Consider the following 13,736-nt stretch of genomic DNA (forward strand, 5'->3'; position numbering starts at 1 on the left):
CCCCACCCCTAACCCCATCCCACTCTCCTCCTCAGAAGATGGGGCAGAGGGAAGGGGCTCCTGAAGGAAGTCCTTCCCAACCTCGGAGAATAGGTCAGTACTGAGTTTTGAGACTCAGCCCATTGAGGTATGTGCTCTGGCTCCTAAACCTAAATCACAATTCAACTTTCACTCTCCGATACTTTATGACCAAAGGTCCCCTCTCCAAATCGGGGCTGAAATTATGGAGGGCCTTCCTGTGAAAGATCTGGATGTGTCTGAATTAAAATGTCATGGTGGAATTTAAAATCTTTTAATGGATGCCACTGGGGAGATGTTTTTCACCTGAGAATCAGACTCTCAGAGCTGTCTGTACAATGGTCCAAACCAGAGAAAGAAATGGAAGCCCTAAAACTTAATGAGTCTTCCCCAAATACACATGGTAGGTTGTTGACCTAACTGGTCTTGAAAGCCAGTTTCTGCCTCCTAGTTCCCAGCTCTGCATCCTGCCCAAGCCATAGTTGTAGAGATCAGAAAACAAAATATACCTTTCATATTCCTGGATTTTGATGCTGAAGTGACCTTCCTTGTCTTTCCCATCAGGTAAATGCCTGCAGGGCTTGGTGGATGGAGGAGGCTCTCCTGAAGTCAAACAGACCTGAGTTCCAATCCTGCCTCCTCCTCTTATCCACTGTGTGATCCCAGGTAAGTTACTTTACCTCACTGAGCCTCAGCATTCTCACCTCCAATGTGGATATGGTACTGCTTATTCTTTAGACTTATTATGGGAATTCAACAGAGTAGCTGCTACATATCGGTGGTGCCCAGAGAACAGCAACAATGTCCATCTATCCTTTATTCCTTTAATGTACATTTTAAGATCCTTCCACAAACTTGGAATTCTCCTGCCCCTCCCATCCCCATCTTCTTCAATCTATCACCAAGTCTGCCAGTTCTGACTCCTGTCTTCCCAAACCAGGCCACTATCAGCTTTCACCTGGCGTACAGCATCTACCTCTTACTTTACTAATCAACACTCTTACTCTATTTTAATCCTTCCTATAGTGGCCAGAGTGATCATTCTAACCTGAAAAATCTGATTGTATCACTCACTCAACATCCTTCAGTAGTTTCTAAATGCCCTTAGGATAAATTATAAACTCCTTGTCACAGCCCTCAAAGGACCTACAAGCTGGGTCCTTAGCACATGCTTTTCCCCCTTCCCTCCCTCCTCAGCCTCTGGCATCATCTGCACCTTGCTGACTTCTTCAGTCGAGGCTTAATCTAAAAATCACCTCATCGGGGCTGGGGATGTGGCTCAAGCGGTAGTGTGCTCGCCTGGCATGCATGGGGCCAAGGTTCGATCCTCAGCACCACATACAAACAAAGATGTTGTGTCCACTGAAAACTAAAGAATTAAAAATTAAAAATAAAAATAAAAATAAAAATCACCTCATCCAGGAAGCTTCTCATGATTCCAGCCTCCAGATGAATTCAAGTGCATTCCATGAACTCCCAAATAAAATGCTTGTCAGGCTTGATAGCAATGGCCTATTTAATTGTCTGGGTTCCAGTAATACACTATAAACTACATGAAGTCAGAAACCTTTTCTTGCTCATCATTATGTCCTGTGACAACAAGAGATGTGTTGAGCACTCAATTAAAAATGGGTTATAGAATGAATGGAGGATGGATGGATGGATGGATAGATGAATGGATGGGCAGACCCATGTAAAATGACTCATCATCTGAAGGTCTGCCTAGATTCCTCTGGATAGGCCGTTCTTCATCTGTGCTTCATAACAACTGGTACAAACCTCCACCCAAGCCTTTAGGTTCCTCAGCCATAAAATGGAGAAAACAATAGTACCTGCCTCTCAGGATTTTTCCTGTTAAATGGCATAAGCCATGTAATAGTTTTAAATTCATGATAATAGACTGTTAAGTTTAAACAAGGTAATCCACATAAAGTGCTTACAATGGAATCTTGCACTTAATAAGTACTCAAAAAAAAAAGTTGGCTACAATAATTACTATAGCATATATAATTTCTTTATACCTGTGTCCCCTGCCAAACAGTAAGATCCTTAGGGACACTAAATAGGTCTGACCTTTTGGACACATCACTACTAGCAACATCCCACAGTGCCTAGTAAATGCAAAAAAATAAAAAAATAAAAAAAATAAAATTAAAAGAATGCAGATTTGATAACTGGTGAATCAAGGCCTAGCACCCCTCTTCACTCACAAACCCAGACACACAGTTTCTTACACATTCACACCCACTCACATTCATTCAAAGAAAGTCAAAATATCAAAAACAGCCATCCAGTTTCCTAAACGCAGCCATGCATAGGTTAAGAGCCTTACTTACCCCTTTCCCTGTACCCTCCCCAAAGCACCCCAGCACCCAGCACCCTATCCCTCCCCTGGAATGAGGGAGCTGTAGGAGGACCTCACACCCCCAGGAGGGAAAGCAAAGCCAGACCTTCAGCCCTAGTCTTGACAGCATCTCAGCTGGCAACAGTGCCACCAGCCCTTCTCTGTGCAGTGGCTCACCCCTTTCCCATCCTAAATATCTGGGTCCCCGGCCTTGTCAGGCTTCCTTCTTCTCCCATCTAGTTCCCTGTTGGAACCTGGAAGTGTAGCCCCATTGTCTTCCCTCTCCTAATGCCAAGCAATCTGCTGAAAAATGGCAGGGAAGAGGAGACCCAAGGACTTAAGTGATTAGAGGGCCTTCTTAACCTTGTGGTAAAATAATTATATTATCTACAGCTTGCTTGCTAGGTGCATAATAAGGGTCAGATACAAAACCCGCCATTTTACATATATCTCACCTAATCCTCACAACCACCTTTTTTCCCAGGGGAGGACACTTAAGACGGTGCAGGTTAAACCGTTTACCTAAAATCACCAGGTTGGAATGGCATGCATGTCTTTAATTCCAGAATCTTCGACAGCCAGGCTTTTAAGAATGGAGGGGAGAGTCTGGGGCAGTCTTCGGGTATTAAGCTGGAGAGACGCCCCTCAAAGCAGCATACGCTCTCCAGTCAGTCAAGTCGGATCTCGGGGGGAAAGGGGCGCTGGGCGCCGGGGATGCAGGGGCCTCTTTCGGGACCCGGGTGGGGGTGGTGGCGGGGCGGGGCCTGGCGAGCCCTGGGGAGGGGCGAGCCGGTGGCCCCGGCTCGCAGGCCAAGATGGCTGTTAATTAAAGTGCTGGCACCAGCTCCTCTCTGCAAAGTTTGAAGCCGTTATTTTCCACTCCAGCGAAGCGGGGAGAATCCGGCTGGGCTGACAGAGACGCCACACCGCGCCAGGGGAGCGGGCGCGCTTTCGGAGCGGGGGGCGGGGCGCCGTGCAGCGGCGAGCGCGCCTCTCGGACGCCTGGGCGAGCGCGGGGGCGGCCGCTCCCGCCCCCTCCTCCGCCCCCGCAGCCAGCCGGTTTCCCCAGCGCATTCGCTAGGGCTGCGGGTGCTGGACCAGGTAGCGGCGTAGCGGAGGAAGGGCTCGTCCTGTGGGGGTGAGGGGTTCTGTACAAATTATACTCCAATGACCGCGCACGTGTCCCTCGGGTCACCAGCCTTGTCGCTCTTCGGGGAGTCACACTGAGGAGACTGCCTCGGGAGACCGGGAGGCTGACAGCTGAAAAAGAGGACCACCCTGCCTAAGCCTGGATGAGCAGGACCTGGCTGCCCTGAGCTTCCTCCCCAAGCAGTTTAGACGATAAACAGTATCTAGAGATTCCAACGCATAGAGATTGGGGAGCCGGGGAGCCCGCTGAGGGTTTGAATCCCGTCTCTGCCACTTATTACTTTTGTGACTTGGGACAAATCTCTTAACTTCGCAGTCTCAGTTCTCCGTGTGCAAAATGAGAGTAATGGTGGGTTTTACCTCTTTGGATCCATGTGAAGATCGAGTGTGATCACATATGTAAAGCATTCTACAAAGGGTCTGACACATGATTCCCTGCTTAAATACTATTTATTAAAAAAAATAATTAGCTCCCTCTTTGGTGATGGGGAGGGTCATTCTCTATACTCTGTGCTTGGAGCCCCCTGCAACCCACCTTGACTCCTCCTGTCCTTCTCCTCCCAGCTCAGGGCCAGGTGTGCACACTCAACCTTGGGCTCGGAACGCCAGAGAATCCTAAGAAACGTGGTAGGTCAAAAGGGAGGGTGTGATCTGGAAAGGGTCTCTCAGGAGAGAAAGAGACTGGAGAGTCATCCTTTAGCAACCGGCCAGAGGCCTCTGAATGGCAGAGCACTCCCTGGTGGACTGGATAAAGGAGGGTGAAGGAGGAGCAGTGGAGCAGCACAAGCTGAGCCTCAAACAATGTGACAAATATTTTGATGGAAGCAGACACATTTCATTTTATGCAACCTAAACACTTTAGTGCACTCGAGGAAGAGGAGAGCTTCATACGACCTGAGGGGAAGAGGAGTTAGGGGACCCCAGAGGGGCTGAGGGTCAGGGACAGAGGAAGAGGGGGGCCACCACCCAGGGACGTACTTGTCCGGGTCGGGTCAACTTGGAGAAATACCATGGGGGTGCTCACCTCAGGATTCCCGTTTTTCCTTGACTAGAAGCAAGGATAAGGGGATTGTCCAGAGAAAACCAAGGAGGCAGACCCCAGGTAAAAGCAGCCTGGCAGGTAGCTCAGTGAGGTCGGGGCAAAGGTTGAAGATCTTGCCCCTCCTGGGAGAGGGCGGGTCCCGTGACAGAGCCAGAAAAATAAAGGAGGAGGCGTTTGCTCTAAGAACCTGGGTTCCGTTGGACACTCTAACAGCATACAACCCCATATCTCCCAGGCCTGGAGGGGAGGCCTGATTGCAGAATGGTCCCCCCTTTTATTCCCTTCCTTACTCTCTTCTTTCCCCTCATAACCCTCTTTCTGGTCCTCCTCTTAATCGTTCTTTGTCCCCTGAAGACCCGGGCGCTACCCCCTCGCTGCCGCCCCCACTGCGGATCACGGTCCCACGCTTTCCCTCTCCCTCGATCCCTCGTGACCAACCCTCGAGGCCTGTCCTCTCCAGATCTTTCTTGGCGCTCTCTAGCTCTCCCTAATGCCCACCCTTGCGTTTGCTCTTTGGTGCCTACCTCCCCTTCCCTGTGGGATCCACTCCTGTTTATCAGACTCTAGCCCCCCTCCCCATTTCTGAGTCTCTGGCTTTCTCAGTCTCAATTCTCTCCTAGAGCCCGCCCCCGTCTCAGAAGCCCCGCCCCTCTCTGCCCCTCCCACCTCAAACCGCCCGCGGCCCAATTAGGCGCAGGCCCCGCCTTCATCCCCACCCCTCGCGCTCTCCGAGCGGCGCAGAGCGGGAGGGGCGGGGCCCAACCGAGGGGGCGGTGGCCGGAGTGCTAGCAAGCGGGAGGAGCTGGGCGCAAGGCGGGAGGCGGCGGCCGCCGGGCTCAGTCAGACCGCGCAGCGGGAGGGAGGCGCGAGGCAGGAGCCGGCTGCTGGGCTCCGCAGCGCAGGCAGCGCAGCGCGGCGCCCGGGGCCTGGCCCCATGCCCGCAGCCCCGCCGGACCGCCCTTGAGCGCGGGCGTCCAGCCCGCGCCCCTCGCCCGCCGGCACCATTGCCCCGACGGCGCGGCCGGGCGGCCCGGCTCTCCCCAGGCTCCGCGCCGGCCGGAAGACGCTGCTGGCGGCCGCCGCGGGCGTGGTGATGCTGCTGGTGCTGGTGGTGCTCATCCCGGTGCTGGTGAGCTCGGGCAGCCCGGACGGCCACTATGAGATGCTGGGCACCTGCCGCATGGTGTGCGACCCCTACCCCGCGCGAGGCCCCGGCGCGGGCGCGCGGCCCGACGGCAGCGACGCCCTGAGTGAGCAGAGCGGCGCTCCCCCGCCCTCCACGCTGGTGCAGGGCCCCCAGGGGAAGCCGGGCCGCACGGGCAAGCCGGGTCCCCCCGGGCCTCCCGGGGACCCTGGTCCTCCGGGTCCGGTGGGGCCGCCCGGGGAGAAAGGTGAGCCAGGCAAGCCGGGCCCTCCAGGGTTGCCGGGCGCAGGGGGCAGCGGCGCCATCAGCACGGCCACCTACACCACAGTGCCACGAGTGGCCTTCTACGCCGGCCTCAAGAATCCTCACGAGGGTTACGAGGTGCTGAAGTTTGACGACGTGGTCACCAACCTAGGCAACAACTACGATGCGGCCAGCGGCAAGTTTACGTGCAACATTCCCGGCACCTACTTTTTCACCTACCATGTCCTCATGCGCGGCGGCGACGGCACCAGTATGTGGGCAGACCTCTGCAAGAACGGTCAGGTGGGCCAGGAAGGGGCTTGGGGCTGGCCTGGGGGCAGGGCATCCAGTGTGCGACCCCTACCCCGGGGCAAATCCGTATCTGATCAGAGTGGACGGGCGCTTCAGGCAGGTGCATGTGGAGACCCCAAAGCGGCCCTCTTAGGCATTACTTGAGGGAATGGTCGGAACCGGGGGCAACCCTGACACCTCGGTTCCTGGATTCCGGTTTTAAGTCAGAAGCTGCTGGGCACCCGCATCATGGAAATGCGGGTGATAAACCCAACTAGTCAGATCACTAGGCTCTCGGACGCGCAGCTTGGCCTTTGGGAAGCCGATTCAGACCGATACCTACTGAGGACTGAGACTCCGGCTGACACCAACGGGAGATAAGGGAAGAGCAAAGACGGGCTCTGGGGCACAGCATAGGGAGAAGCAACCTCCACGCCCGCCAGCGTTTAGGCGCGCAGCTATGCGCACAGGCAGAGAAAGCGGGCTGCCGGAAATGTTCTGGGCACAAAGGCAGAGGGATCTGGCTCTCAGAGCCTTAGCTGCAGTACATTCCCGCCCTCGGGAAGGGACCGTTGGGCTAACCTGACACCCTTTGCAAAATCCTGGATTGCGCGATTCCTTCCCACCTTGCCAGAGGTACCCAACGCAAGAAGACGGCCTCTGGGGAAAGTTTTTCCTCCCGAGGCGGGGCGAGATGGAAACTCCCCTCTTGGTCTCTCAGGTCCAATTCTCTTGGCTCCTAGAATGTGGGAAGGGATCTTCTTGGTTCCCTGCAGTGCCCGGGGAGTCTGGTACCGGGACCATGTGTGCCCAGCTCTCTCCTTGGAGCCACCCAACCTCCGCCCAATCCTGCCCAGGGAGATGACCTTTCCCAGCTCCTAGAACACCACCTCCCTTCCCAGTGCTCCCTGCTCTTGGTGGCTTGAGGCTGGGGGGGGGGCGTGGTTAAGCCAGCATTCTTTAAGAAGAAGGGGACCCTTGGTCTGTACTAAAGCTAAACTAGTAGGAATTAGGAATTTTCTGCAATTGAGACCCAAGATCTTGTTGGAACCGCTCTCAAAGCAGCACTGCTGGCCTTGGGATCTGCAAAGCTTGAGGATCTGGGAAGGGGAGGAAGTCCACCTAAAACCTGTCTGGTGCTTAGAAGGCTGTCCCCTTTTCTCTTTCCCCTGCCTGCCCCTCCTTTCTCTAGTTTCTGCCTCTCCTCTCTCTCTCTCTCTCTCTCTCTCTCTCTCTCTCTCTCTCTGTCTCCTGTCTGTCTCTTTCCTGTGTCTGCCATTCCTCTTTCTGCAGCTTTTTTCCCCTGGGTCTAATCCTCCTCTTGCCTATTGCTTATGTCTCTCCCTCCCATTTGTGTCTATCAGGCTTTCCAGTGTCTCTCCTCTTTGTCCTTGGTTCCTGACCAAATGGGAGGCCCCAGTATCCAGCAAAGGCTCATTCTGCAGACATCCCCATGATTCCCCTTATTAATCACCAATAAGGGATGCAGCAATGTCACCTTCATTGACGGAATTTCTCCCAAAGAAAGTTTGGGCTGTCAGGAAGCTGAAGTTTCAGGAGGCTGGGGGCTTGCCTGGATAGGGAAATAGTCCCTAGGCCACTGCACTACCTAGACCCTGCACCACCTCAGGAGTCATTAATAGAACCCCAGGAAGTGAGAGAAGGCCCAAAAGATAGTGTGGCTTGGAGTAGGACCACTTGCTTCAGTCACTTGGAGGTGGAAACTGTCCCCAAAGCCCCTTCTTTCCCCTCCAGCAGGGGCAGGATATTGGCAGAGCCTCATGATCGGGGCTCACAGTTGGGGAACCACAGGCTACTTACTAGAAAAAAAGAAGGTGACTTTAACTAGGGGTTTCAAACACCTAGTACTTCAATAGCTATCAGACACCCTTCTCTTACAAAACAAGAGAAAACAATGGGACCTACAGCCCCCTCTCCCATGTCCTTCATGACTTTTTCCACTGTGCCCAAGAGGCTCCTTTAATCTCACAGTCTGTTCCACATGTTAGTTTTGAGACTTTACTAGGATCCAGGTTTGGGGCCGGGTATCAGGGGTTTGATCACTTGCACTCTAGGGCCTCATGGCTATGCAGGGGGGCAGTAGTAGTCATAAAATAGCACACCCTAATGATTTCTGTGTTAAAGGTGGGCTGGGAACCCAACTGGTGACTCCTGTTCCCAAATGTGTCCGTTGAGGGGAGTGATTCTGTGATACCTATCCTGTCTCAGACCAACCTGGTAGGGAGAGAGGATAGTGAATCTGGGTTCCCCAGGTAAGGAAACACAACTAGGGAGAAAATAAAAGGTCAAATGCAGGGAGAGGCTGACTCAGAGGTGGATTGGTACATTTAAGTAATCAGAGAAAAGTAATGACAGGGCTACGCAATGGATGACAACAGAAGAAAGGAGCTTGGACCTCCCTCTCTGTCCTCAGGACCAGGGGCTACCCTGAGCTCTATGCTTTTCCTTCCTGGCTTCTTGCCTGAAGAGAAGCTTTCAGAACTTCTTTGGGAAAGCAGAGCCAAATCTGGACTCTGGCCCTTCCCCAGGCAAGATGAGTTGGAGCTAGGAGTGAGGTTGCCACCTTTGTGCCCTTTCCTGGTCCACTGGCCTCTGCTTGACCCGATAGTCATTACAACTTAAGAAACCTGAGGAAAGGACTCTAGGTCAGGAGCAGTGCCCTGCGTGAATGGAGCTGCCTACAGCTGCCTCCCAGCTCCACAGGTCAGACAGGCAGGGAGGACACAAAATTGATAAACTGGGCTAAAATCGGGGGTCTGTATGGAACATGCCAGGCCTGTGGTCAGGGTGATACTCATCCAGGGAAGAGGGCCATGAGCAGGTGAGTATTACAAATGGGCCAGGGCTTGGCTAGCAGAGTCTTCTGAGGTGAAAAGAAGTGGCATATATACACTAAAGGCTGCAGGATAAAGACCAAACTGGAGATCAGCCTCTTATCAGGTGGCAGGAAAGGGCTCCCAACTATCCTCTCTGGTTCTACTATATTTCACAGCACAGGGCACAGTGCCTAGCACAGAAGGAACACAATGTGAAAGGTGCCCCTTATGGCCAGGGTGGCTGCTTGTGGGAGCCACACCTGCACATCCAAGACAGGGACACATTTCCTGGATTACCCTCCTCCCTACCCTGGGTCCCTGGTCAGATCACTGCCTCAGTTTCCTCTCCAGGTAGTCTCCAAGGTAGTCATTCTACAGTGTCCCCTGGTGACAAGGCACAGACTTGCTTTCCTGCTTCCATGGCAATTTCACTTCCCCAGTTCCCCTTGGCCCTGAGGAGGAGCTGGATGCTTTAGCTGTTTTCAGTCTTGGGCAGAGAACCAGGACCCCTGGGTTCCAGTCCAGGATCCCCCACCATCTAAGGATGGAAGGGCATAAATTCTCACTGCCTCCATGGATAATTAGGATAATTACAGCAACAATCATGGTGATGAATAAATAATAAACATAAGCAAAACAGTTCTGATGCCTGTCACATCACCAGGAGATTCCTGATGACAGATGACTGTATTCTAATGGATTTTGCTATTAAGGAGCACACTGTTTTAATGAGTTAAGGCTAAATTAATCTGGGTAATAAAAATAATTGTTATTAGTAGTAATTTATTAGCAAAGATAATGAAATGCATGTGTAATAATAAATACTACCAGGATTAGGGCCCAGGGAACAATACAGAAGTTGGCTGCTTGCTTTCAGCTCTTCCCTAGTAGCTCAAAACCCCATCAAGATTTCATTTTTTCTTTCTTCAGCATCAAAAGGCTTTTTTAAAAGTGGATGTGGTGAGATGGGATCTTCTCATCCATTTTTCCAAACAGAGAAACTGAGCTCCTGGACAGACAGCATCCCCCTTCATTTAATTTTCTCCCACCTTTAGCCAGCCCAGGAATTTTCCCAGCTAAGTGCTCCAAACAGTTCCTTTCCAGATTGGATAAGGGGTTGAGGGCAGAGAAGAAGCTGGAGGGATCTGGGCTTTAAGTGGAGGGTTGCTTGATAGTATGTGGGGCCCTCTTCATCCATTACTGCTGAGTCAGCAGCTCTTATGGCTGACCTACAGTTCTGCCTCCAGCCCAGGAAAGAGGAAAAGACTCTCCCCTAATTTGGATTGTTTCCACCAAGCCATCTGTCCAGGTGGGCAGGAGGGGGAGCTGCCTCTGGAAGGGGCAGGATAGAGAACGGCCCACTTAATGCAGCCTCCCCTACCACAGTCACAATCCAGGAGATGGCTCTTCTCTTCCTGTTCTATACCCAGGGTATCCTGGGAAGGCCCAGATCCTAACACTCCTATTGCCGCAACTGTTGGAGAAGAATGTCTGGAGGTTATTCAGCTGCCACCATATGCCCCCAATATCTTATGCTTATAGTCAGAACTGCCAAAAATGGCAGCAGACTTCAAGCCCAGATGCAGGTACTCTCCTGACCCATTGTCCTATCTGTCCCTCCCCATCCCCCTGCATAATAAGGACCAGCAAGGATATCAGATCAAACTGAGGATTGCAGAGGGATGTAAGGCCCTGGCTTCCTTCTTTCCACTTCCTCTCTAGGGTAAGACAGGAGGAGCTGGAAGTTCTCTTTGGCCAGGGTTATAGTCAAATAGATACAGTGCACCTCCTTGAAGACTGGGGCCTAGGCCCAGTCAAAGCCTTCAGAGGGGAAAGAATTGCCAGCACCTTATTTTACTGCTCCAGTGTGGAAGATTCTGGAATGAGCTTCAGATAAGGAGTCCAAAGACCTGGTTCTGGTTCTGGTTCTGGAATGGTTATTTATTAGCAACCTGTATTGGTCCAGCCACATGACTTATAGGGCCAAGATGCATCCTTTTGTCCATCCATTGATATAAGAGAAGTGGGTGTGATTGAAATGTGAGGTACCATCATTATTAAACCAGAGTGAAAGAAATAATAGGAGAAAGGGAAGTCCCCCTGTTCCTTATGGGTCCAGAACTGCTTTCTCTGCAAGGAAGGATTTCCAGGTTGGAACATCCTAGAAGTACTGAGGTTCTAGGCAGCCCAGATGGTAAGATCTAGATAAGTTAAGGAGGAAGGCACCAAGTTGAGGTCCAGATAAGACCTAATGTAGAATCCAGGGCTCCTCTATTTCCATCTCTCAAAATTGTTATGTATGATTAGAAGGGCGTGGGTGGGGTGACAGGGAGAAGCAGGCCAAACTATAAGGCCCAGTTTTAGGGCCTCCAGATCCTTGCCTTGTGGCTGCCTCACCTCCCTACCCTCTCCTGCCACCCCACCCCCATCCCCACAGGTGAGGGCCAGCGCCATTGCCCAGGATGCAGACCAGAACTATGACTACGCCAGTAACAGCGTGATCCTGCACCTGGACGCGGGTGACGAGGTCTTCATCAAGCTGGATGGAGGCAAAGCGCATGGAGGCAACAGCAACAAATACAGCACTTTCTCCGGCTTCATCATCTACTCTGATTGAGCTCCCAGCATCCCTCTCCATCTTCTGTTCAACCCTTGGGCTTTCCTCCCAGGAGCGGCAGACAAAACCCATTCCCTACCGACCCCTTAGCTGCCTGGCCCAGGCTGCCAACCCTCCCCGGCTGTGATTCCCCCAGCCCACTCTCACCACACCCAGGCCATAGCTAGGCCTTCCCACAGCAGAGCACTCAGTTCTGTCCACAGGAGGCAGATTGACTGGAGGGCCTCAGCCTGCAATGTATATTTGCACAGTAGGACTGTTTACTGCCCACCCTGGCCTTCCAGCCAGTCTCAGCCTGGGAGGAAATTGGCAGAGTTGTTTCCTGTGCTGGAATGAGCTTCCCTCCAGCTCTGGGTTGGCTCTGCCTGGGGGAGGGGCAGGTTTGGGGCTGGATGGTTTCCCAGCACCCCTAAAGCCCTAGCCTGTCTGCACCCAGTCTGACCAAAGCTATAATAAAAACATTTCCACCCCATGAGGGTTTCAGTCTATGCCCTGGGGAGGGCTGCAGGAAAGCACTATGGACCTTGGTCTGGTGGAAGCTTTGGGGAGGATGGACAACCAGAAGCCAGTCAGAGCTGCTGGAGGAGGAGAGGTGTCAAAGGGCCTGATGCCCACCGCAGCCCATGTGGGCCTGGATGGCTGAAATGGGAAGCAGCCCATACATCATCTTCTTCCCTGGTGGATAAGTTCCATTTTGCCTTGTTGATAGTGGCACCAGCATTCCCAAGACACAGGCAGTCTTTAAACTGGGAGACCTAGGTTCTCTTTCCTGTAACACTGTGTATTATCCTGGTCAAGTCACTCCCCTCAGACTCAATTCTGGGTTAGTGACAGCCATGGTTAAGGAATAAGCTTTGCACTAAAGACTGGTTGACCTTGGTCCAAGCAAGTCACTTCTGGGCCTCAGTTTTCTCATCAGTAATATGTAGGTAAGAAGACCTATTCCACTTAATTGAGGATTGAAGAGGTATAACTTATGTGCTTAATAAACAGCTCTTATTATTTATACATCACTTTAACATTTGCAAAATGCTTTTATGTATGTCATTTCACTCAGTTTCCCAAATGGCCAGGAGGTTGGATGGGTAGATTTCCTTCCAGGGAAGTTATAGAGCTTGCTTAATGTGATATAGTTGCTAAGTTCTGTGATTGCACTTGAATCCAAGACTAAGTCTCAGCCTACCACTGCCTCCCTCACCTCTTGTAACTAGGGGATCATGACAGTCACACAATTAGGGCATTCCTAAATAATATAGGTTAATATTTGCAGAGCAACCACTATATGTCAGACTCTATATAAGCACTTTATGTTTTTTCATAGATATGTAGTGGGGGGTAGCAGATTTATGGGAAATGCTCTTATGCTCTTTACCACAATGCTATTTTATTCATTTTAAGAATTTCTATATGCATTTATTTTTTTAATTCTTTTTTAAAAAAAAAACAAAAATATATTTTTTTAGAAGTAGTTGGACACAATACCTCATCCCATTCACTTATTTTTACGTGGTGCTGAGGATCGAACCCAGGGCCTCGCAAGTGCTAGATGAGTGTTCTACCGCTGAGCCACAATCCCAGCCCTCTATATGCATTTATTTTGAGGCATATATTTCTATGTGCATTTATTGCTCTTTGACCCAAATTGGTCTCAAATTCCTGGGCTTAATTGATCCTCCCACATAGCATACCATACTGCATCTGTCTGTTTTATCCATTTTAGATGAGGAAACTGAGGTTCAGAGAGGTTATGTAACTTGCCAAGATCACAGAGCTAGGAGAAGGCAAATGCCAATATTTGAACCACACACTGTCTTACCCAGGATACCAGATTTCATGAAGAGTTGGTATCTCCAAAGCAAAACTGAAGCTAGCATTGCATAACCCCAGCCCTGCCCTTCCATTCCCACCCCAGCCTTGCAGAAACCTGATGCATTTCTAAGCATCTGCCCTGGGAAGCAGCCAGGGGATGTGCCTCTTAGAGAATCCCAAGGCTCTACATTGAGGAAAGGTCCCATCTGGCTTCCCAGTCTGGCTCAGCTGGAGAAACAGGA

At 51.5% G+C, this 13,736-nt stretch overlaps 1 protein-coding gene across 1 annotated transcript; it reads left to right on the plus strand.

Annotated features, from left to right (window-relative positions):
- The first annotated feature begins 5,559 nt into the window (after positions 1-5,559).
- On the plus strand, positions 5,560-12,157 carry C1ql1 (complement C1q like 1). The gene is made up of 2 exons (XM_046442901.2): positions 5,560-6,243; positions 11,506-12,157. The coding sequence occupies exons 1-2, from the start codon at positions 5,647-5,649 to the stop codon at positions 11,683-11,685; spliced, it is 777 nt and encodes a 258-aa protein (XP_046298857.1). The 5' UTR covers positions 5,560-5,646; the 3' UTR covers positions 11,686-12,157.
- Positions 12,158-13,736: the final 1,579 nt, after the last annotated feature.

Source organism: Marmota monax, unplaced genomic scaffold (assembly GCF_021218885.2).
Source record: "Marmota monax isolate L192 unplaced genomic scaffold, Marmota_monax_Labrador192_F-V1.1 WCK01_AAM20220418_F8-fsc00205, whole genome shotgun sequence".
Lineage (NCBI taxonomy): Eukaryota > Metazoa > Chordata > Mammalia > Rodentia > Sciuridae > Marmota > Marmota monax.

What these genes read in the sequence shown, in the direction of transcription:
- C1ql1 (XM_046442901.2), top strand. Translation starts at nt 5,647, where the DNA reads ATGCTGCTGGTGCTGGTGGTGCTCATCCCGGTGCTGGTGAGCTCGGGC. An exon ending in ACCTCTGCAAGAACGGTCAG is followed by an intron (nt 6,244 to 11,505) that starts GTGGGCCAGGAA and finishes CCATCCCCACAG; the next exon opens with GTGAGGGCCAGCGCCATTGC.